At 45.6% G+C, this 23,922-nt stretch overlaps 1 protein-coding gene across 9 annotated transcripts in view; it reads left to right on the plus strand.

Moving 5' to 3' along the window:
• Positions 1-23,922, plus strand: part of ASAP2 (ArfGAP with SH3 domain, ankyrin repeat and PH domain 2) — a 317,096-nt gene that overhangs the window by 58,756 nt on the left and 234,418 nt on the right. For 8 of the 9 annotated variants that reach the window (XM_033936956.1, XM_033936958.1, XM_033936962.1 and 5 more), the window contains 2 exons: positions 9,241-9,386; positions 17,387-17,461. In XM_033936956.1, the coding sequence (XP_033792847.1) occupies positions 9,241-9,386; positions 17,387-17,461 (221 nt within the window). Of the gene's footprint in view, positions 1-1,343; positions 1,572-9,240; positions 9,387-17,386; positions 17,462-23,922 lie in introns of all 9 variants that reach the window. The other variant, XM_033936965.1, reaches the window with a different exon arrangement.

Consider the following 23,922-nt stretch of genomic DNA (forward strand, 5'->3'; position numbering starts at 1 on the left):
TCAGATTGCGCCTGATTCGCCGGTAGTTTCCCGCGCTATGGGAGTCGGGCCTGCTTCTCATTCCTTTCAGAATAGGCTCCTCCTTTCCCAGATCATTGCTCAGTTCCTAACAAATTTAAATCCCTCATCCCTGTACCATTATCTCAACCACACATTTTGACTTCAGAGCTTTGCCTGCCTCTGGGATCCTGTGCGTGGAGTGGGGACCATTTCTGAAAATGCTTCCCTGGAGGATCTGAATTTCAGCTTTCTACCTAAGAGCAATCACGGGTCCTCTGTATTTATTTCACCACATTTACTGTCCCTTCACCCCCCCCTCCCCGGAAAGTCACAGCATCGTGAGCCGTTCTAGGCAGCAAGTAGACGGGAGACCTACATCAGTGTGCCGAGCACTCACCAGCACCTTCCTTTCAGCACTGCTTGCTGTTGCCACCATCACCCCAGGTAGCTGCTGATACTTGCTAAATAACTGCCTGACTAAAAAGTGGTACTCCTATTAAGCGCACATGGTGATCCGGTCCGGAGGCCTTGCACTTAAGTGGAGTCAACTGTATTTTGATCCAGTTGCAGGCATTGAAGGTCTTTGATTCTGATGCCATAATATAGGGAGTTGCATAGTCAAGTGTGCTAATTACTAAAGACTGGACTAGAATATTAATAGCATCTCTCTTGTTGCTGGACTACTGTCATCTGTGACTGCTGACTGCTTTTTAAAGTATGGTGATTTGTAACAATTGAAATATGCATGTTTTATTTAACTTTTTATGTTTGTTATTATGTAAACCATACAGATAATATATGGTATATAGATTTATAAGTAAATCTTATTATTATTGAACTGTTTAGTTAAATATTGTTAAGGTACTAGGAATATTAGACTATTATAAGGAGCCTTAGGATTATATTATGTGCTTTATTTAGTGTTTGGTTCTTAGCAAGTAATGAAATGTAATAAAGGTCTGTAATAAACACTTCTCTTGTTATCCTAATTAGAGTAATTGACTATAAATTAAGACTAGAAATGAAGAAATGTGCTAGGGGTGGGCTGGAAAGATGACTGAGCTAGGCTCTGTTATGTCTGCCAGAGGCTATCAGTTAATGCTGTAGGCTATGACAGTTTAACTTTCTGCTAGAGATAGAAACTTAAGTTTACAAACTTAGGGAGTAAAGCTTTTATGCTATGGAAACTAGCTAATAAGTAAAATTTGCTCTATTAAGATTTAAACTGTCTTTATAAAGGAACTTACAATTTATGCCCAAATTATCAAAATACAGAGCAAAATAATATTCACTTACCCAGAGAAATGTCCTCTCCTCTTAAAGTGCCATTTATTTCCAATTAGAAGGCACTCTCTGTGCTGCCAACTGAGGCCACCAATTGATGGGAATCATCATCTTAAAAAAATCTGGCTGACTGTTCAAGAGGAAAATAGAACTGGAACATGAAGTAATTCCCCCAACTGAGACACCATTCTCCAGTATTGCTACGCCTTAACACAGTCCCACCAGATATGAAAAAATGTGCCTTCAGCTGCACGACCTCTCCAACAGTACTCAAAAATCCTTTTGAGGTGAGCAGGTATATAATGCAAGTGGAACAACATTTTACTGCTGTCCTCCATAGGATTGGAAGCAATGGAAATTTTTTTATAATTTTGTATTTAAAATCCAATATAGTCTCCAGCATAGCTTTCCATCTCTTCTCATATATGCAAACAGTATAAAGCAGAGCTTTATAAATTGGAGTGATAAAGCCCACTTTCACTCCTATATGAAAGATCTTCAATAAAGCCCCTGTCGCCTCACTTTTTTACAAATAAAATCTCATAGTTGGCAATCTGTCCAATCCCATATTCATTCTGCAGTTCCTCAGAAGGAATAAAGGTATCCTGAACCATCAATGACCCAGCACCCGAAACCCCTTCTCTGCCTATCTACTACTGTAAATACAAAGGCAGTATCTTTCTTTATGCACAACTCTGGAGCAAATTGTATTGGGGTATCATAAAAATAATACTGGTGAGGTTGCAAAGCAGAATGAATTGCACACAACAAACTGAGAGTGCAGGAATCTGAGAACTGCAAGAGACATCCATAGTAAAAATCATAGGGGCTATGATCACATAGGATCCTGCTCCAACATCATCCAATGCTTGTCAGGAAAGCAGCCAACTCAGAGCTGTGCACGTTATAATATATCAAGGAATCTGGGACTCCCTTGCCTCCATGACCCTGATCCAAGTACATTCAGTCTCTTCAAACTCTAAGGGTTTATGCCACCAGATACAGGAACCAATATTGGGAGAATGGTCTGACTTTGGCCACCTCTTGATCACCCTCACATATATCCTTAATCTTCAGACCCTCAGAAATGCCACCATACTCAAGTGCATTTCATAGTATCTGGCTTTATGCATTCGATCTTCACCGGGTCACTTGAATCAATTTTTCATATTATGAATTAAATATGGTGAATATCTTTAAAGTTCATAAATATTTAGTAAATGTTTAGTAAAACTTGATAAATAATTTATATTTTATACTTAACTTAGGTGGTCAATCCTAAGGGATAAATGTGCCAACATGTTTCACCCTGGGGGGGTTTCTTCAGGGCTACAATCTCTTATGTAAAACTAGTCACCTGCAACGCGACCACCAGATTCCTGTTACCAAGATACAGGAAAACACTTATCGCTGACATTTAATCAAGAGAGCCTTACATATGTAAGGGTAGTAGCAAGCAATCAAACAGGTAGAGGAAATTGGTCATCGATATTTTAATAGCATAAACGTGACCTACCCACGATACTAATAATCCCTACAACCGGTCCAACTCCCCCAAAGCCTGTTTAAGCAAAGGTGGATAGTTGACTGGCAGGTACTAGTGACCAGGGTTGGCCACTGTTGGAAATAGGATACTGGGCTAGATAGACCTTTGGTCTGACCCACTATGGCTGTTCTTATGTTGTTATAATCCTTTCTAAATCTGCAGATATACAAACCCCCAGATACTTTATACTATGAATGACCCAGTGAAACTGAAAGCTGCCTCTAAGTTCAGCCATTTGTGAGTCTACATATTCAAGAGCTCTGAGTTACATTAAGCCTTAACTCTGAAAGCCTTCCATATCGGAACATATGGTACAAAATAGCTTGCAGGGAGTATTTAGAGAAAGAAAGAGTAAAAAGAATATCATTGGCATACAACAAAATTTTATATTCTTGCCCTCACCCCCGCCCATATGTCTTATATATCCTGACATTCACATACCACTTGAGCTAAAGGTTCCATAACCAGTGTGAATATCAAAGGAGACGGGGCAGCCCTGCTGAGTGCTCCTGCATAAGGTAAAAAAAAAATTGGTATAGGTCCCATTAATGTGAAGTCATGTCACAAGCCTTTATAAATGAAGGATAACCAACCCCCCCCCAATTCACAGAGAACACAAAACGATGTAAAGTTGCCATCCTAAAAGGCCAAGGAACTGAAAGCCTTTTCCATGTCCACTGCCACCCATACTGCTGGAGAAGGTCCCCAGGAAGCCAACTAGACAAGGTCAAGAAGCCATCGAATGTTATTGCCTGGCTGTTGCACAGCAATAAAGCCAAACTGGTTACAATAAATTAGCTTAGGTAGGAACTTCTGAAGTGAGGTGACTAGTGTTTGGGTAATTTTGTAATCAACCCTGAGAAGAGAGAGAGGTCTGTAAGAAGTGAAATTCACAGGGTCATATACTGGTTTTATTAAGATGGAGGCTGACCCTTGGAAAGAAGGGAGTTGTACAAGCATGTCAGGGGGCTCAACAAAAAGACCTGAAAGTTTTTTACAAAAAAACCCAAAAGTTGGAAAATCCATCAATCCGTGGGGCTTTGAGATGGGATTTGAGATATCTTATACTAGTAGATGAGGTGCTCAAGGCTCAGGTTGTTTCATGGCACCAGGTGTTAGCTTTAGGAAGGGATACACCATTCAAGTTCTTAGCAATTTCTGCAAGAGGGACCATTTCTTCTAGAGAGTATAAATGTGTAAAACAAACTGTACAAAAGTTTGACCTACATCTTGAGTGGAAGGTGACAGAGAGTAGTGATCAATGGAGATCGCTCTGAGGAAAGGGATGTTACCAGTGGTGTGTCTCAAGGTTCTGTTCTTTGGCCTGTTCTTTATAACATTTTTATAAATGATATTGCTGAAGGGTTGTTGGGTAAGATTTGCCTCTTTGCAGATGATACCAAAATCTGCAATAGAGTAGACACGCCGGATGGTGTGAATAACATGAAGAAAGAACTGGCGAAGCTTGAAGAATGGGCTGAAATTTAGCAGCTAAATTTAATGCTAAGAAATGCAAGGTCATGCATTTGGGCTGCAAAAACCCGAGGGAGCGGTACAGTTTAGGGAGTGAAGAACTTATGTGCACAATGGAAGAGCGGGACTTGGGTGTGATTGTATGTGATGATTTTAAGGTGGCTAAACAGGTTGAAAAGATGACGACGAAAGCTAGAAGGATACTAGGTTGCATAGGGAGAGGTATGGCAGTAGGTAAAAGGAGGTATTGATGCCTCTCTATAGGACTGGTGATTTATTAAGTTTATTAGGATTTTATATACCGCCTATCAAAGTTATCTAAGCAGTTTTTACAGTCAGGTACTCAAGACTGATGAGACCTCATTTAGAATATTATGTATAATTCTGGAGGCTGCACCTTTTAAAGATATAAAAAGGATGGAGTCGGTCAAGAGGAAGGCTACTAAAATGGTATGTGGTCTTCGTGATAAGGCGTATGGGGACAGACTTAAAGATCTCACTTTGTATACTTTGGAGGAAAGGCGGGAGAGGGGAGATATGATAGACGTTTAAATACCTACGTAATATAAATGTGCATGAGTCGAGTCTCTTTCATTTGAAAGGAAACTCTGCAATGAGAAGGCATTGGATGAAGTTAAAAGGTGATAGGCTCCGGAGTAATCTGAGGAAATACTTTTTTACAGTAAGGGTGGTAGATGCGTAGAACAGTCTCCCAGAAGAGGTAGTGGAAACAAAGACTGTGTCTGAATTCAAGAGGGCCTGGGATAGGAACGTGGGATCTCTCAGAGAGAGAAAGAGATAATGGTTACTGGGGATGGGCAGACTAGATGGCCCATTTGGCCTTTATCTGCCATCATGTTTTATGTTTCTATCTTTATCTTCCATCACAAAGTATCATAATAAATCATGGCATAAAAGACCTGAATGGTCCATTCAGTCTGCCTAACAGTCACACTCATTATTAATTAATGATTAAGTTGTCTTCATGGCATTTCTGGGACATAGATTATAGAAGTCTGTCTGGCACTGTGTCCATAGGTTCCAACTACTGGAGTTGCTGTCGAAACCCACTCCAGCCTATCCAAACCATCTTGTCATTTGCTGGGGAACAGACTGTAAAAGTCTGTCTGGCACTGTCTTCTTGTTCCAAATTACTGGAGTTTCTATTGAAGCTCTCTCCAACCCATCCTAAACCGTGTAAATCTGCCCAGTACGGATCTTAGTTCTTCACAGCTGGAGTTGCTATCTAATCACTGCTCAACACAAACATGCAGCCATTTAAGTTTTGCTTTTTATACCATTCATTTTCTAATTAGAGATCCTCTGTATTCATTCCATTCCTTTTTGAATTCTGTCGCCATTTTTGTCTTTACCACATTCCTTGGGAGGTCATTCAAGGCATCAACCACCCTCTCCATGAAAAAGAATTTCTTGACATTAATCCTTAGACTACCACCCTGCAACCTCAGTTCATGTCTTCTACTTTTACCATTTTCCCTTCTCTGGAAAAGATTTCTTTCTGCGTTAATACTATTCAAGTACAGTGGTATCTTGGTTAGCAAGCATAATTAGTTCCAGAAGCATGCTTGTAAACCAAAGCGCTCATATATCAAAGCGAGTTTCCCCATAGAAAATAAAGGAAACTTGGATGATTTGTTCCAAATCTCAAAAAAACCCGCCCGAGGCCATTGGCGCTGCTCGCTCTCACCCTGGGAACTGGCTTTGCATCCCCTACGACCCACCCCCAAATCCTTACCTCGGGCAGACACTGGCACGCACCAACCCACAGGACATACGCGTGCTGGTGCCGAAAGAGCCTGCCGCGCCTGCTGCTGATCTATGCTGGGCTGCTGCGGGCCTTGAGCATCTGCGCATGCCCAAAGCCTTCTGGCTCCCACCCTCTCCGAGAGTCTCATGGGGTGGGGGCTCGCATATCGAGTCAACACTCGGGTTCGAGTCAAAATTTGCTGGAGTGTTTTGCTCGTCTTGCAAAACACTCGCAAACCACATTACTCGCAAACCGAGGTTTGACTGTATTTAAATGTTTGTATTATATATCCTCTATCTCTTTTCACTGGAGTATACATATTCAGGTCTTCCAGTCTCTTCTCATATGTATTTTTGCACAAACCCTATTCCGTTTTTGTCACATTCCTCTGGACTACTTCAAGTCTTTTTACATCTTTAGCCAGACATGGCCTCCAAAACTGAACACAATACTCCAAGTGGTGCATCATCAACAACTTGCACAGGGGCATCAATATCTCCTTTCCTTTGCTGGTTCTTCCTCTCTCTAAACAGCTAGCATCCTTCCGGTTACAGCCACTGCCAAATCACCTTCAGATCCTCAGATATTATTACCCCCCCACGGTAGAATTGAATTTTAATTGCCACAAAGACCATTCTAACTTCTGTAGCTGCTTCTATGTTTGTGAAAATAATGGACTCTATGGGATCCTTTTATCAAGGTCAGACATTTCATCACGCGCTAACCCCCGCGGCACACCAGAAAACATAACGCTTCATCAATGGAGGCGTTAGCGACTAGCGCGGCAGGCGGTTGAACGCGTGGTATTTCGCGCGTTAACCGCCTACCGCAGCTAGATAAAAGGAGCCCTATATTTTGAGTGCCCCAGCTGTTGCTGTGAGCCTGTAGTTTTTTGCAGTGTACACATTGTTTCGTTTAATTCTGAAAGCACTTACTTTGAAAGCAGAAGATTTTGAATGCATGAACATTTATAACATATTTGTGTGGCGTTTTTTGTTTTTTTTTTCAGACCCGTGATGATACAGACCACTTAGTGCAGTCCTGGTGGTCTGTCTGTATATGAGGTCTGTTTTTCTCCACTTTTTGTGTTTATCATTTTTGTGATGTCTTATTTTGATTGAATGACCGTGTGATCTAGTTTAACAGTACGTATATTTATTTTTTGTTTTTTCTATTATTAATAAGATTCATGCATATATTTGTAAATTGACATCATTTATATAATTTTATTTATTTGATGTAGTTTTTATTTGTAGCAATGTGTTTTAATGAGTATTTAGAATCTTTTATATGATTTAATCCAGTGGTTCTCAATCTTGTTCTGGGGGACCCAGCCAGTCGGGTTTTCAGGATATCCCTAATGAATATATTGCATATTTGCATGCCTATCTCCTCATTGGGCTGGGGGCAAGTTTTCAAGGGGGGTTCTGGCAGGAGGGAGTGGGCTTCCCTCCTGCCATTGATCTTCTTGGGGTGTTTTGTTCCGACAGGAGGGACTGGACATCCCTTCTGCTGTTGATCTTCAGGGGAGGAGAAGGTTCTGGTAGGAGGGACTAGGCATTCCTTCTGCTGTTGATCTATGGGGGAGGGGGGCGGCAGGAGGGACTTGGCACTCCTCTTGTCTGTGATCTTTGGTGAATGGCAGTAGGAGAAATTGGCCTCTTGCTGTGGACATTTGGCGGGGGGGGGGGGAAGGAGGGGGGTTCTGGCAGGAAAGACTGGGCATTCTTCCTACCGGCTGTCTTTGTGGCTGGGAGGGTTTCCTAATGCGGCTGCTGAGCTGATCGTAGCAGGGAGATTCCCTTTCCGTGATTAGCTCAGTAGCAAGGCAATTCTCTAACTGGTACCTGTGACATGGATGCCAGTTAGAGAATTGGGATGGTTACGATTCTGCGGCTGCCAAGACTGGGTGTTCTATATAGAATCTGGCCCTAAATGTTCTCTAGACTTCAGAAAACCATTAAACCAGTTAAGCACATCTTCCCAATTCCCCTAAGATGGATAATTACCAGTGGTGATCCACCAAATCAAATGCACTCAATAGGTCAAATTTGGAGCATAACTGCTCTCTGTCCTTTACCTAGCAATGACCTGCTTTATGCCTAAGATGTTGTTAAAACTGTTTCAGTACTATAATACCCACGGAATCCCAATTGTGAATTATGCTAAAAAAAAAAAAAATCATAAACGTCATAAGACTTTTAGAAAATAATTAAAGACTTAATCTGTTTTGAAAATTTGTGGAGTGGCAGTAATTGAGATGTTACAGAAAGTCATCTTTTATTATCATCGTTACTATGCAACTTTGTAAGTCTAAGTGCTTTGAAAATATGTCTCTTAATGTTTGCTTGAAGCATATTTTTAGCCTTGGAAGAACATGAAGTAGTTTAGCTTGTTTGTGTGGTATCGTTTATTGATTTAAGCAAGAAAACATTATGTAGAAATGGAAACTAATTTTACTGCAGTGTATCCTTTGAGCAGTGTACTATATTGAGGGAAGCAGAAGTTTTGCTCTGAAAATCTCTTGTTCCCAAAGACCCCCCCTCCTCAAGAGCATCCACCCCTTTCCTAAGGACCCTTACAAAGATCATTCTCCCAAAACTTGCCTCCTTCCTATTTTAAGGATGCCATGGTGGTCTAGGGTAGGACAATCAAGAACGACTCCTATATTTAGAATTGCAGTAGCAATCAGGGGTGTTCAGCCAGAAAATTTTTGTTTTGTGTTATTTCCTATGTGGTTCCTAGAAATGTTGGTTTTTATTGTTTTGTAGTCTGTCATCACAGAAGCAATATGTGTATGTGCTGTTTGCAAAGAATATGTGCTCTTCCTGAAGAGGGAGCGCTATTGACTGCACACAAAAAAATGAAATTCCTTGTTTTCTGCTCATTTTCATTTGCCAGAGACATGAAACAATATGGGAGATGTCATTGATATTGCCTGTGTCATTTCAAAGAAATGCACATCCCTAATAGCACTAGCCCATATCAGTGTGTTAGTTTAGTATGTTAGCAAACATTCAAAATTAATGGATTTCCTATCAATATAAAAATAATTTAGTCCAGTGCTGTTATTTCTGTGGGTAGATATTTTTATTTTTAAGTTTGTTTAAATTTGTAGCAGTATTCTGCTGCTGGTGACTGTTATGTTGGATATGCCCTTGCTTTAAAGGTCATGTAGAAAATGAGGAGCAATACACTCAAGCACTGGAGAAATTTGGTGGGAATTGTGTCTGCAGAGATGATCCAGATTTAGGAACAGCTTTCCTAAAGTTTTCTGTGTTTACAAAGGAACTGACTGCACTTTTCAAAAATTTGGTAAGTTGGACTTTTTATATACTATGTTGGGATAAAGTCCTGCAAGGTAATCTGCAGTACATTTATTAAATGTATACATTCAATTATCCCAGGACAAGCAGGCAGCATATTCTCTACATGTGGGTGACGTCACCGACGGAACCCCCTAGCGGACGTTTTCGCAAGCAGACTTGCTTGAACACCTTCAAGCTTGCAATTGGCCCGCGCATGCGTGCGTGCCCCTTCCGCCCGACCTAGGGCATGCGTCTCCTCAGTGTGGCCTCAGTTCTATGTTTTCCGCGGAGCCAGAAGTACTGCTCCCTTGCTGCTCGCGATCTTGTTGTCCCTCTTGCACCGCGGCTTTCTTTGTTATTTTCGTTTGAGTCGCTGTGCTCGCGTCTTTGTTAATTCTTCTTTTCTTTCGTGTCTTTTTGACCGGGTCTCCGGTCTTGCTCTGGCTGCCACGGCTGTCTTTTTTCTTATGTACCGGCCTCGCACCGGGTTCAAGAACTGCACTAAGTGCAACCGGGTTATTTTCATCACCGATCCTCATTGTTGGTTTGTGGAGTGCCTGGGTGCGGAGCACCACTCTGAGTCGTGTCCGCGTTGTGCGACTCTGCAACCGCGGGCACTTTGTCGGAGGGTGGCCAAGATTCTTAATCTTTTTGGCTCAATGGATCCTGAGAGACAGGCCTCGAGCTCGGCCTCGGCATTGGTGTTGGGTGCCTCAGCCTCGAAGTCCTCGGCCTCGAAGTCCCCCTCATTCTCCAAGGCTCCGGCCTCGGCTCCTCCTGCTACTCTGGCCTCGGGTAAGTCTCCTCTTTCCTCCTCAGGTGTGCCGGCAAAGAAGCCTAGCTCTGAGTCTCATGCGAGTGCTGCCTCTTCGGCATCTTCGAGACCTCATTCTAAGTGTGCCGCCTCACGTAGGGAATACTCTTCCTCAAGGTTGCCCCAGAAGGAGCGCACTGCTGCACCTGTGACCCCCACATCCTTTGGTCTCGGTGCCTATATTCGAGGACATGCTTAAGGCTATCCTTACCTCACAGCTTTCCTCGGTGGTGAGCCACCTGGTCCTGACCTCGACATCTCTGACCTGAGTCTCGACCCAGCCCCGGTCTGACCAGCCTGAGTGTCCTTCTCTTGTGTCTTGGGGCTGTGCCCGCAAGACTCGCAGGGTTCCCTCGAGCGATTCTTCGTCTCTGTGACTTTCTGGGGACCCATGACAGGGGCCCGCTTTTTGCCCGCTACTTTACCGAGGTTTGCTCCTTCTGAAAAGCTGCATTCTTCTCCGCCCCTTCAGGGCAGGTCTCCAACCGCGAAACCTTCCAGGCACACCCTTATCCTCGAGTTGGACTTTACTGTGCAGGGGTCTTCTTCAAAACCAGTGGAGGAGTTTTCCTTTGCCCCGTCTTCTCCGAGGCTCCACAAGATAGTCCCTTGGACTCTGGGGTCTTCCCCGACCCACCCTATGCGGGGGTCGTTCCTTGACACCTCCGAGGCGTTTAGTCGAGCTTCCTTGATCTCCCATTTGCGGGATTCCGGGGCTCCGGCATGCTATTCAAGGGAAATTTCTCCCTCTTTCTCTGCTGCTCCCAGATCTCGCTCGGGGTCTCCTCAGGAGGATAAGTCTTCTCCTCGAAACGCCTCCTTCACTAGTTTCATTTCTGACATGGGCAGGGTTTTGAACCTGGACCTCCAGTCTCAGTCCCATTATACACAGGAATTCTTGGCGGAAATGGGTGTTACTCATCCGCCCTGTGAGGCACTGCGTTTTCCATTGCACCAGGTTCTCCGGAAAACATTTCTCCAGAACCTGGAGACCCCTTACGCGGTCCCGGTTATTCCCTCCAAATTGGAGTCCCGTTACTGGACAATCCCAGTCAAGGGGTTCGAAAGTTCTCGGCTTTCTCATCAATCCTTGGTGGTTGAATCTTCCTTGAAGAAATCCAACCTCTCGAAGGTATACGTAGCCTTCCCTCCCGGTTGGGAGGGCTGTACGATGGACAAGTTTGGTCGCTGCCTTTATCAAAACTCAATGATGGTGAACCGTGTCCTCAACTATAAATTTATCTTCACGTCCTATCTCCGGTTCTGTGTGGAAGCCCTCCACTCGTTCCGGGCGAACGTGCCGGAACCTCGTCATCAGGAGTTTTGTCTCCTAGAGGAGACTCTCTCCCAGCTTCGCCTTTATATGTTTCAGGCGGCCTATGACGCCTTCGAGTTGTCCTCGAGGGTCATAGCGTTTGCGATCGCCTCGCTTGGCTCAGGAATGTGCACATGGATCCGAATCTCCAGGATCGTCTTGCCAATCTCCCTTGCGTGAGTAATGAGCTATTTGATGATTTCATAGAGGTAGTCACTAAGTGCCTCTCGGAACACGAACGGTCCGTCGCCTCTCTGGTGAGACCTAAGCCGAAGACCCCTCCGGCTTGGCAATACAAAATTCCCCTCCGGAGGTATCCGCAGAAATCTACTCCTGCGTTCTCTCAGCCTCCTTCGAAGCGGCCGCAACAACAGCAGCAGTGACAAGCTAAGGCCCAGCCGCTGGCTCTGGCAAAGCCTGGACCATCTTTTTGACAATTCTGGTCTGAGCCTTCGGTCTCCTTTCCTTCTGGGGTCTTCCCCCCTCCCCATCTGGGGTCGTCTCCATCATTTCTATACCCAGTGGGAAAATCTTACCACCAACAGTTGGGTGCTTTCCATCATCCGGGAGGGGTACTCCCTTCACTTACCCCCGGACCTTCCTCCAAGAGTTTCCTTCTGCCCAGTCTCAGCTGCCTTTCCTTCTGCGGGAATCTCGGGCCCTTCTTCGCCTTCGGGCGGTCGAGGAGGTTCCTCCGGACCAGTGGAATACGGGATTTTATTCCCTGTACTTTCTGGTACCCAAGAAGACGGGGGATCTGCGTCCGATCCTGGACCTCCGTGCTCTAAACAAGTTTCTGGTCAGGGAACGATTCAGAATGCTCACCCTTCCTACCTTGTACCCCCTCTTGGATGAGGGGGACTGGCTGTGCTCACTGGACGTCAAGGAGGCGTACACGCACATTCCGAAACACCCGGCCTCTCGCCGGTATCTGAGATTCCGGGTGGGGGATCTCCACCTCCAATATCGTGTTCTTCCCTTCGGCCTGGCAGCCTCTCTGAGGGTTTTCACGAAATGTCTAGTTGTGGTAGCTGTGGCCCTGCGTCTCCGCGGCCTGCAGGTGTTTCCCTACCTCGACGACTGGTTGATCAAAGCGTCCTCTTGCCACGAAGTTCTGCGAGCGACGAATCAGACCATCTTACTCCTTCAGAGTCTCGGCTTTGAGGTGAACTTCCCCAAGTCCCACCTCTGTCTGTCCCAATCTCTGGAATTCATTGGAGCGATCCTGGACGTGGCTCGTCTCCGCTTCTTTTTGCCTCGTCCTCGTCAAGAGGCCCTTGTTCGTTTATGCCAGAGGGTGGCCCATCTGTCCTCGGCCACGGCTCGGCTCCTGATGATCCTCCTTGGTCACATGGCCTCTACAGCACGTGACTCTTTTTGCCAGACTTCACCTCCGTATTCCACAATGGACTCTTGCGTCCCAATGGAACAAGGATCGAGATCCTGTCTCTCGACTCATTGTTGTGACTCCTTTGTTGACGAAGTCTCTCCGTTGGTGGATGTTCTCTTCCAATCTTTCCAGAGGTTTTCTGTTTCATGCCCCCCTTCCACAGAAGGTCCTCACGACGGACTGGTCGACCTATGCTTCGGGGGCTCATCTGGATGGTCTTTGCACTCAGGATCTTTGGTCCCATGCCGACTGCCTTTGTCACATCAATCTGCTGGAGCTTCGAGTGATCTGCCTCGCCCTAAAGGTTTTTTGTCACCTGCTCCGCGATCGAGTGGTGTTGATCCGCACGGATAACCAGGCCGCCATGTATTATATCAACAAACAAGGGGTCTCTGTCCCTGTGCCAAGAGGCGATGCGGCTCTGGGATTGGGCCATTCACCGCAACATATTTCTTCGAGCGGTTTGCATTCAGGGCCAGCACAATTGTCTGGCAGACAGGTTGAGTCGTCTTCTGCAGCCTCACGAGTGGTCCATCCATTCCTTGACCCTGCATCAGGTGTTTGCTCGTTGGGGGACTCCGGACGTCGATCTGTTTGCGTCCTCCCTCAATCACAAGTTGCCCCGCTTCTGCTTCAGGGTTTACACCCCTCTCAGGCTCGAGGCGAATGCTTTTCTGCTGGACTGGACGAATCTGTTTCTGTATGTGTTCCCTCCATTCCCTCTGATTCTGCAGACTCTCATCAGGCTCAAGTCCATGAGGGCCACCATGATTCTGATAGCTCCTCGGTGGCCCCAACAGCCGTGGTTCTCCCTTCTGTTGCAACTCAGTTCCAGGGAGCCTCTTATTCTGCCTGTTTTTCCTTCTCTGCTTACGCAGAGTCGAGGTTCTCTTCATCCCAACCTTCAGTCTCTGCACTTAATGGCTTGGTTCCTCGAGACTTAATGCCCTTGTTCCAGTTCTCACAGCCTGTGCTGGACATCCTGGAGGCATCTCGGAAGGAGTCCACTCGCCAATGTTGCCATCAGAAGTGGACCCACTTTTCTTCCTGGTGGTGCTACTTGGCAGCAGGAGCCACTGTCTGCTTCCTTATCTGCTGTCCTGGATTATCTGTTACACTTGTCTGGCGCTGGACTCAAGTCCTCTTCAGTTCAAGTCCACCTTAGTGCCATTGCTGCTTTTCATCCGCCAATTGACGGGAAACCCATCTCTGTTCATCCTGTGGTTTCCCGCTTCATGAAAGGCCTTTTCCACATTCATCCGCCCCTTAAACCTCTTCCTGTGGTTTGGGATCTTAACGTGGTCCTTGCTCGTTTGATGAAACCCCCGTTTGAGCCGCTAGCGCGGGCTTACTTGGAAGGTTGTGTTTTTTATTGCTCTCGCTTCTGCCCGTCGGCTCAGTGAGCTTCAAGCCTTGGTGGAGGACCCTCCCTTCACTTTCTTCCATCATGATAAGGTGGTTCTCCGTACCCATCCTAAGTTCTTGCCTAAGGTTGTTTCTGAGTTTCACATCAACCAATCCATTATTCTTCCTGTGTTTTTTCCGCAGCCCCAATCTCACCCTAGGGGAGTGGCTCTATATTCTCTTGATTGTAAGCCTGCGCTGACCTTCTACTTGAAGCATACCACGCCTCACCGTTCTGCTCTCCAGCTGTTCTTTCTTTCGATCCTAACCGCTTGGGTTGCTCTGTCTAAGTGGACCATTTCTAACTGGTTGTACGCTTGTATTTCTTTCTGTAATGCTCAGGCTGGTCTCTCCCTGTCGGGTCGAGTCACAGGCCACAAGGTCAGGGTGATGGTGGTGTCTGTTGCTTTCCTCCGCTGCACTCCCTTTGAGGAAATCTGTAAGGCTGCCACTTGGTCCTCGGTTCATATGTTCGTCTCTCACTGTCTGGATGCTTTCTCCAGGCGTGACGGCCACTTTGGCCAGTCAGTTTTGCAACATCTATTCTCCTAAATTGCCAACTCTCCCTCCATCCCTTTCTGGTTAGCTTGGAGGTCACCCACATGTAGAGAATATGCTGCCTGCTTGTCCTGGGATAAAGCACAGTTACTCCCTCCATCCCTTTCTGTTAGTTTGGAGGTCACCCACATGTAGAGAATATGCTGCCTGCTTGTCCTGGGATAAAGCACAGTTACTTACCATAACAGGTGTTATACAGGGACAGCAGGCAGATATTCTCGCAACCCACCCAGCTTCCCGTGGTTGGCTTCTTTGCTTGCTATCTGAATTGAGGACACGCTGAGGAAACGCATGCCCTAGGCAGGGCGGGAGGGGCTCGTGCGCATGCGCGGGCCAATCGCAAGCCTGAAGGTCTTCGAGCAAGTCTGCTTGCGAAAACATCCACTAGGGGTCTCCGTCGGTAACATCACCCACATGGAGAGAATATCTGCCTGCTGTCCCTGGATAACGCCTGTTATGGTAAGTAACTGTGCTTTTTCATTCCAGGCTGAAGTGCATTCTTTTCCTTTATTCTGGAGGCAAGCAATTCAGAAGACTCCCTGATCAGATCACTCAGTTCATTCTGGTCAAAACGTTCACTATGTGAAGTTGTTTGAGAATCACTGTCACAGCCCTCACTTTCTTTACCTTGGGCAATATTAGACATACAAGACTCATCCTCTGAGAGCCGTAGTAGTTCACGGAAAGGTGGAATGGGTACGAGGTCTCCTAGCTGAAGGTAGATCAGGGAAAGACTACTTGTCACAATTATTTCGATTGATACCTATGATATTAACAATACAAAAATAACAGTCATTGAAGTGGTTTTTCGGTTCCCTTCGTACTCCATATTAAAGGCAGCTTTTCCTTCCATATGTCCACTGGCGCAAATGCTCCGTACAAGTTTTGCATACAATATGAGGTGCCCATAGGTTATCTTGATCTGAAGCAATCTACATATACTTTATTTACAAACTTAGGAAAAGGTTTCCTACTTGCTTTCAGTGTGTACTCCATACAAATATAGCAAAATACGCGAGGAGGATTCAAGCAGCTCCATCTTGAAGTAGCCATAACCTCTATGGTGTTTGATCTGCAAAAATGAAGTAATACGAGTGGGACCATATACACACCTCCTATACGATCATAACTGTTATACTGTACAGTTAAGTTACTTACCTTTTACAATCCAATGTTTTAGATGTAAAACTACAATTTGAAATAAGTAAACACTCTCACTATATCTGCTAACTTGTCTGCAAAAACATAAACCAGGAAACAGAAGACAAAGTTGAAACTGAAAAACCCGTTAGAATCTAAATCTATGTGAAACTGTTTTAAACAGATCAAGTTGAAAAACCTTTGAAATACAAATTTATGTAGACTAAGGAAACCATGTTTACTGTGTACCGGCTAAGGAAACCATGTTTCCGTCTAAATTTTTTTTAACATAATTATGTAATATAACAGATCAAAGGCAATTTTGTCATTTCAGCTTTACATTTTTATGTGAGTGTGCATTATAGGAAAGGAAGTAGATGAATAGTTGTGAAACAAAGGTCATTATAAAAAAGAAAAGTGAGTAATTTAAATACATAAATTTCCCATTCAAAAAAGAAAGCTTGTTATGACATCCAATTCTGCAGAACAGATCTTTTTAAATAGTGGTTAAAAAAATTAATAAATTCAACCATATCTAAGAAACTAGAGCTGATGCGGTCAATCCAATGCAATTTTCTGAATCAGTGCCCCAAATAACCCCAGGAACAGGTCAAAGAACCCAAGGCATCAAGAAAAGTTCTTTTTTGCTGGCCTGTGCAATCTTTCTGTTAGTCCCTGTAGGAATCCATATGGCCCACCCTCTCTGTGTAAGCTCAGTTGTTCAGTGCTTTCTTTCTGCCTCGGTTGTTCTCATTACAGGCTTACGGATCTTTCAGCCTGTCAGTGGATCCTGTGAGGAGTTCACTCTTCTATGAGTATACGTTAGTTTTACATTGTTATTCAATGTTTTTTCTGTTTGCCTGTTTATTACTTGTTTTTGCCTTTTGCCTGTTTATTACTTGTTTTTATATTTTGCAGAGTAGACCATAACAGAATTTGTTTTGTTGCCAGGGAGATTCCCCCATGCCTCCTTATTTTGTCATAGATTTTTTCTGGTATGGTTGATTGACTTTGGGACTGAACTGCACGGGTGCTCTTAACTCTCTAAGGTAGGAGGAGCACATGCTCAGAAAAAGTGTTTGGATTTCTGCAACTTCTGGATTATGGGAAGGAATTTAATACCTAGAATATGGAATCCTACAGGGACTAACAGAAAGAAGATTATCAAAGGTAAAATCCTAATCTTCCATTATCCACCAATACCACTTGTATACAGTACCATTTGTAAATATTATAACTGAACAATGTCCATTGTTTTGGTAATAAAAAAGGGTAGGTCTATTTTTAGGAGGCAGATGAATTATACACTGCTCTAATTATCTTAAACCTATTTAGAACTGTATAATCTTTTAATTTAAACTATTTTTGTAACATTTTATGCTACAGATTCAGAATATGAACAACATTATCACTTTTCCATTGGACAGTTTGCTGAAAGGTGACTTAAAAGGAGTAAAAGGGGTATGTTAAATTTATTTCCATTTTAAAGAAATTTATAAATATAACGAAAAATGCAGTCAAACCTCGGTTTGCGAGTGTTTTGCAAGACAAGCAAAACATTTCCACAAATCGTGCCTTGCAAACCGAGCTCGATTAGCAAATGCCCCCCCCCCCCGTGATCCACCGAGCACCCAAACAGCATCTCTTACCCCAATTTGGCACCAGCACCAACGCACAGGACATGCCAGTGCCCGAAGATCCTACCTCTTGGCTGGGCTGGGCCTTGAGCATCTGCGCATTCTTAAGGCCTTCTGGTCTCGCTCTCTCCAAGATTCTCAGAGATCTCCGAGCATCTCGGAGAGAGCGAGACCAGAAGGCCATGAGCATGCGCAGGCCTTGTCCTGTACGTTGGTGCTGGTGCCGGTGCCAAATCGGGGTAAGGGATGCTGTTTGGGTTCTCGGTGGGGGATGCTGGATCGCGGGAGGGAGGGTATGACCCGAGTGGGGGAGGGTGTTGGATCACCGGGGGGGGGGGCGTTCACCGGCGGGGGGGGGTGCGATGCTGGTTCTTGTGGGGGGGGGGGGGAGCAGTGCCGCTGGCATCGGTGTGTGGGTGGGAATGTATCAAACGAGTTTCCATTCATTTCTATGGGGAAACTCGCTTTGATATACGAGCATACTTCTGGAATGAATTATGCTCGTAAACCAAGGTTCCACTGTATTATAAAATGCCACAATTAGAGAGCTGCAGTAAAGTAGCACATTTTTACTGCCGTGGAATGCACCATGCAAATCGCTAAGTTCTAGTAACTCAGTACTATTGGTCCGTGGTGTCACAAGGGTGAGAAGCACCCCTCCCCCACTCCTTCCCCTGATCCCATCTGCCGCATGTGCCTACCCCTCCCCTTCCCCTGTACCTCTAGTTGAAATTGTTGCTTTTGGCAGTCAACAACGTGCTCCTCGCAACCCTATCTGCTCTCCCACTGATGTCACTTCCTAAGTGCAGCACCCAGAATGTTGACTGCTGTAAACAACTTTGTCAACTAGAGGTATGGGGAAGGGAGGGGGCGCGTGTGGAGGGGGAGAAATGGGAAGAGGTGGTAGGGCAGAGAGGAGAGGGTTGCGGTGCTCCCCCCCTAATATGGCGCCTGGGGCGGAGCACCCCCCCTTTACTATGCCACTGCTGCTGGTTAGTGAATAATGTGGTATATTCATTTTCTGCTGCTATAGCTGAGAACATTTTACATTTCTAGCTACAGGAATAGAAACATAGAAACATAGCGTATGACGGCAGAAGAGGGCCGGCGGCCCAACAAGTCTACCCACTCAAAAACCCTCCCTCCCACAAGTCTGCCTACTCAGGAACCCTCCTTCCCTGGGTTATCCATCTTTTAAGCATAGCTCTGTAGCACCCCCACCTGTTTGTCCCATCGACTCTTGAAGTCGAGCACGCTACTGGCCTCGACCACCTGGCGTGGAAGGTTATTCCATCGATCAATCACCCGTTGGGTGAAGAAGTATTTCCTGGTGTCACCATGGAATCTTCCCCCCTTAAGTTTTAGTGAATGCCCTCTTGTCGCCGTGGGACCTTTTAGAAAAAAGATTTCTTCCTTCACTTCAATGCGACCCGTGATGTATTTAAATGTTTCTATTATGCCCCCCCTTTCTCTGCGCTCATCGAGAGAATATAAGCGTTGTCTGGTCAGACGTTCTTCATATGGGATGTCTTTAAGTCCTCAGACCATCCTAGTGGCCATTCTCTGGATCGACTCCATTCTCTTCACATCCTTTTGATAATGTGGCCTCCAAAACTGGACACAGTACTCCAGATGAGGTCTCACCATGGATCTGTATAACGGTAGTATGACTTCAGGCTTTCTGCTGATAAAGCTCCTTCTGATGCAACCCAGCATTTGTCTAGCCTTTGCTGAAGCTTTCTCCACCTGATTGGCAGTTTTCATATCATCCCGGATGAGTACTCCCAAGTCCCTTTCTGCAGTAGTTCTTGTTAAGTTTTCACCGTTCAAGTTGTATGTTCTGCATGGATTTCCGCTCCCAAGGTGCATTACTTTACATTTTTTGGCATTAAAGTTTAGTTGCCAAGTACTGGACCATTGTTCCAATAAAAGCAGGTCCTGCTCCATAGTGCTGGAACTGGTTGCGCTATCAGGTTCTGTTGCCCTGCCCACAATGTTGCATAGTTTAGCGTCATTAATAATGTAATTTTGCCTAGAAGTCCTTGAGTTAGATCCCTTACAAAGATATTGAATAGCATCGGGCCCAAGACCGAGCCCTGTGGTACTCCACTGGTCACTTTTGACGTTTTTGAGGGAATACCATTTACCATTACGCTTTGAAGTCTGCCGCTAAGCCAGTTTTGTACCCATGCTGTCAGTGTTTCTCCGAGTCCTAACGAGTTCATCTTGTTCAATAACCTATGGTGTGGAACACTATCAAAAGCCTTGCTAAAGTCCAAATACAAGATGTCCAGGGATTCACCCCCATCCAGTTTTTTTGTTACCCAGTCAAAGAAGCTTATCAGATTGGATTGACAAGACCTTCCCTTTGTAAAGCCGTGCTGGTGGGGATCCCTTAATCTTTCATCATCCAGAAATGTGTCCAATCTGTTCTTGATCAACTTTTCCATGAGTTTACTCACTATTGATGTGAGACTCACTGGTCTATAATTTTCAGCCTCTGACCTGCATCCGTTTTTGTGGAGCGGGATAACGTTGGCAGTTTTCCAGTCCAGGGGAACTTTTCCTTTGCTTAGGGAAAGATTGAAGAGTACAGGTAACGGCTCTGCCAGGACATCACTCAATTCTCTAAGTATTCTAGGGTGTAGATTGTCCGGGCCTATAGCTTTGTTTACTTTTAATTTTGATAACCCAGAGGGATTCTCCTGTATACTTGATGTCTGTGATTTTAGTAACCTTGATGTCATCTCTAATGTACAGAGCAACCCCTCCTCCTGATTTGCCTTCTCTGTTTCGGCGGAGTAAGCTATATCTAGGTATGACAATATCCCATCCGTGGGACTCCGAGAACCACATTTCTGATATTGCCACTACATCAAGGTCGGTGTTTCTCATTTCCGTTTCCAGTTCCAGTATTTTGTTGCCTAAGCTCCGGGCATTAGCATACATGGCTGTCCATTCTTTCTTTTTGCATAGAGTGTTTTCTGACTGAGATAGTTTTTCCCCTTAGAAACATAGAAAATGACGGCAGAAAAGGGCCTCGGCCCATCAAGTCTGCCCACTCTAATGACCCACTCCCCAACTTCACCCCCAAGAGATCCCACATGCCTATCCCATCTTCTCTATCCCACATGCCTATCCCTTTGTCCCCTTCAATCTCGCCTTCAGTCTTGCCATTGTTTCCCTTACTATTGCCTCTGTCTCCTTCAGTATCCATGCGATTTCTCCCCCCTGGCCCCCTGTCCATTCGATTTTTTTTTTTTTTTTTTCCCCTGACCCCAAGATGGAGTCTCCCTTTGTCCCCCACTCTACCGACTTGATTACTTACCTCGGGTATTAAGTCTGTGCCTCTCGCTCTACCTCTCTCTCTCCCTCTATCCCCTTTAGTATTCACGCGATTCCTTACCTCCGAGTTACTTACCCAACTTGTGTGAGAGTGGGTCACCTCCCCCGGCTCACCCGGTTTAAAGCCTTCCGGAGCAGGTGAGCCAGGCGTCGTCCCAGGACGTTCTTCCCTCTTCTGGTTAGGTGCAGCCCATCTGGACCCTGCAGTCCCTGAAGTGCCTCTCTGTGGTCTAGGAAGCCAAAGTTCATCTCCTTGCACCATTCCCGTAGCCACTCGTTAGTCCTCTTGATTCGTTCTTCTCTGACTCTTTCTTTGTCTCTTACCGGTAGGATGAAGGAGAAGACCACCTGCACTTCCAGTTGCTTCAGTTTCTCTCCTAGGGCTTTAAAATCTTCCTGTATCTTCTCTGATGAGTTCCTGGCGGTGTCGTTTGTCCCAACGTGGATGAGGAGCATTGGGTAATGGTCTTGGGACTTGATTATTTTTCCAGTGCAGATGGTCACATCCCGGATCTTGGCTCCTGGTAGACAGCAGATCTCTCTTGCTTGTGGATCTGGTCTGCATACCGGTCCCTCGGTTCCCCGAAGCATTGAATGCAGAGAGTATGTGTCTTAAGTTGGGTTCTCTACTTTTAAAGGGGCTGGAGGAGGAAAAAAACTATCCCTTCCCCTCCACTGTGATTATATACTTCCCAACAGCCCTGATTGCCAGAGACTCCTACCCTGCACCTTGATTCAGCCCCAGCCCCCTCCCCCCAGGATCTACCAGGAGGTTCCCTGGTAGTTAATGACTGGGCAGAAACAATCCCTGGTCCCTCCTTCCACTTTGGCTCCTGACTTCAAAATGGTATGAATTGTGTACTAGTGATAGTCTTGTGATACTACTGCTAGGATCAGCCTGTAAAATGCAAGGGGGGGGGGAGAGGGAGGGAGGGAATGAAAGATTAAGAGTGGAGTGTTTTATATTAGAACATAAGAATAGCCTTACTGGGTCAGACCAATGGTCCATCAAGCCCAGTAGCCCATTCTCACGGTGGCCAATCCAGTTCACTAGTACCTGGCCAAAACCCAAGGAGTAGCAATATTCCATGCTACCGATCCAGGGCAAGCAGTGGCTTCCCTCATGTCTTTCTCAATAACAGACTATGGGGAGCAAGTGATTGTGAGGATTCGGAGATTAAGAGCACTGTTTTGTTTTCTATCCTGGCCCCTTTAAGAGGCTCCCCAGGAGTATCAGATCATGTGTTAATAAGCGTGATGCTCCTAATGCCAGCTTAGTGGGCATTATCTTTCCATGAGTAATGCAGTTTGCATCTAAGCTCCATTATCCCAGGACAAGCAGGTGGCATATTCTCACATGTGAGTGACGTCATCCATGGAACCCCAATATGGACAGCTTTAAAAGTTCATCTCCACTTTAAGAACTTGAGAAAGTTTAAGAACTGCCTGCGCCACACATGCGCGAGTGCCTTCTTGCCCAACATCGCTCACGACTCCTCAGTTCTTAGTTTTCCACGGAGTTAAGAAGTTGTGTTTTTGAACGCTGTTCAAATTTTTTGCATTTTGCCTTTCCGCTCACGTGTTATTTTTTCTTCTTTTACATAATTTTAAGTTTACTTAAATTTCTTTAACAACAACAAAAAAAAAGCGGTGAAACTTTATTCCTGTATTTCTCCTCGCAGGCTTTGCCCAAAGAGGCCTTTTCTTTTTCCTCAGCCATTGAGTTCGATTTGACTGAGGCACTCTTTCTGTCGATGTTCCGGCCATTAACAGGTTTAAAAAAGTGCTGCAGGTGCCAAAGGCAACCTTTCTCTTAGAACCATGCTTACTGAGGGATAGGCACTAAGCCAGTATGCCTCCCCTCAAGGGTCACCTGTGTTGTCTGATCGCTTAAGAAAGTCCTCAAAGTTGTCTGGTCGTTATTCAAATCATGTTAGTCCCAGGCTCTGGTTTCTGTTTGTCTTCTGATAACTCACTTGCCAGGGTCTCTTGCCCATATGTCATTTTCCTCTTTCTTGGTGCTAACCATCCATCTTCCATCTCTGTCCTTTCCCTCCCCCGGATGTCTGGCATCTTTCTTTTTTTTTGTCTCCATCCCCGCTGCTGCAGCAATGGACCCCACCATCCTCAGATCCACCATCTCTCCTTTTCTCAACTACCCTTTCATCCAGCATCTCTCCCTTCTTCCCCACACCCCAGGGTCCACCATCTCTCCCTTTCTCTTCCCAACAACCCTCCTATTCAGTATCCTCCCCTCCACACCATCCCTTGTGTCCAACTAATCTCCCTTGTGTCTGTTACTTCCCTCCCTCCATCCCATTGTCCACCATCTCTCTCCCTCTCCTCTGTTTTAGACCCATTATTTCTTCCCCTTCCCCCCATCCTCAGTCCGGCATATGCACATCTCTATGAACCCCCCCCCTTCACTCCCTCCACGTACTTCTACACCAGGGCCCCCCTCCGTGTACTTCTACACCAGGCTTCCCCCCCCGAAGGCCTGCATGTTTTCCCCCTTCTTTCTAGCATCCTTTGGCTTCCCGGTCTCACCTTCAAAGCTAATTATGGCAGCCTGCAGAGGATTGCCAGTGCAGTAGCGATCCTAGCAGACTGCCGTCTACCTCTGCAGCATGTTCCCTCTACCGTGGTCCTGTACGTCAGAAGAGGGGTGGGACCACGGCAGAGGGAACGTGCTGCAGAGGCCAACGGCAGCTTGCTAGGATCGCTACAGCACCGGCAATCCTCTGCAAGCTGCCGTAATTAGCTTTGAAGGTGAGACCAGGAAGCTGGAGGACACTAGAAAGAAGGGAAAACATGCAGGCCTTTGGTGGGGGCCCCTGGTGTACAATTACAAGGAGGGAGGGAAGGGGAATCCAAAGAGATATGCATATGTCGGACTGAGGGTGGGGGGAGTGGAAGAAATAATGGGTCTAAAAACAGAGG

The sequence above is a fragment of the Geotrypetes seraphini genome, chromosome 3 (genome assembly GCF_902459505.1).
Source record: "Geotrypetes seraphini chromosome 3, aGeoSer1.1, whole genome shotgun sequence".
Classification (NCBI taxonomy): Eukaryota; Metazoa; Chordata; class Amphibia; order Gymnophiona; family Dermophiidae; genus Geotrypetes; species Geotrypetes seraphini.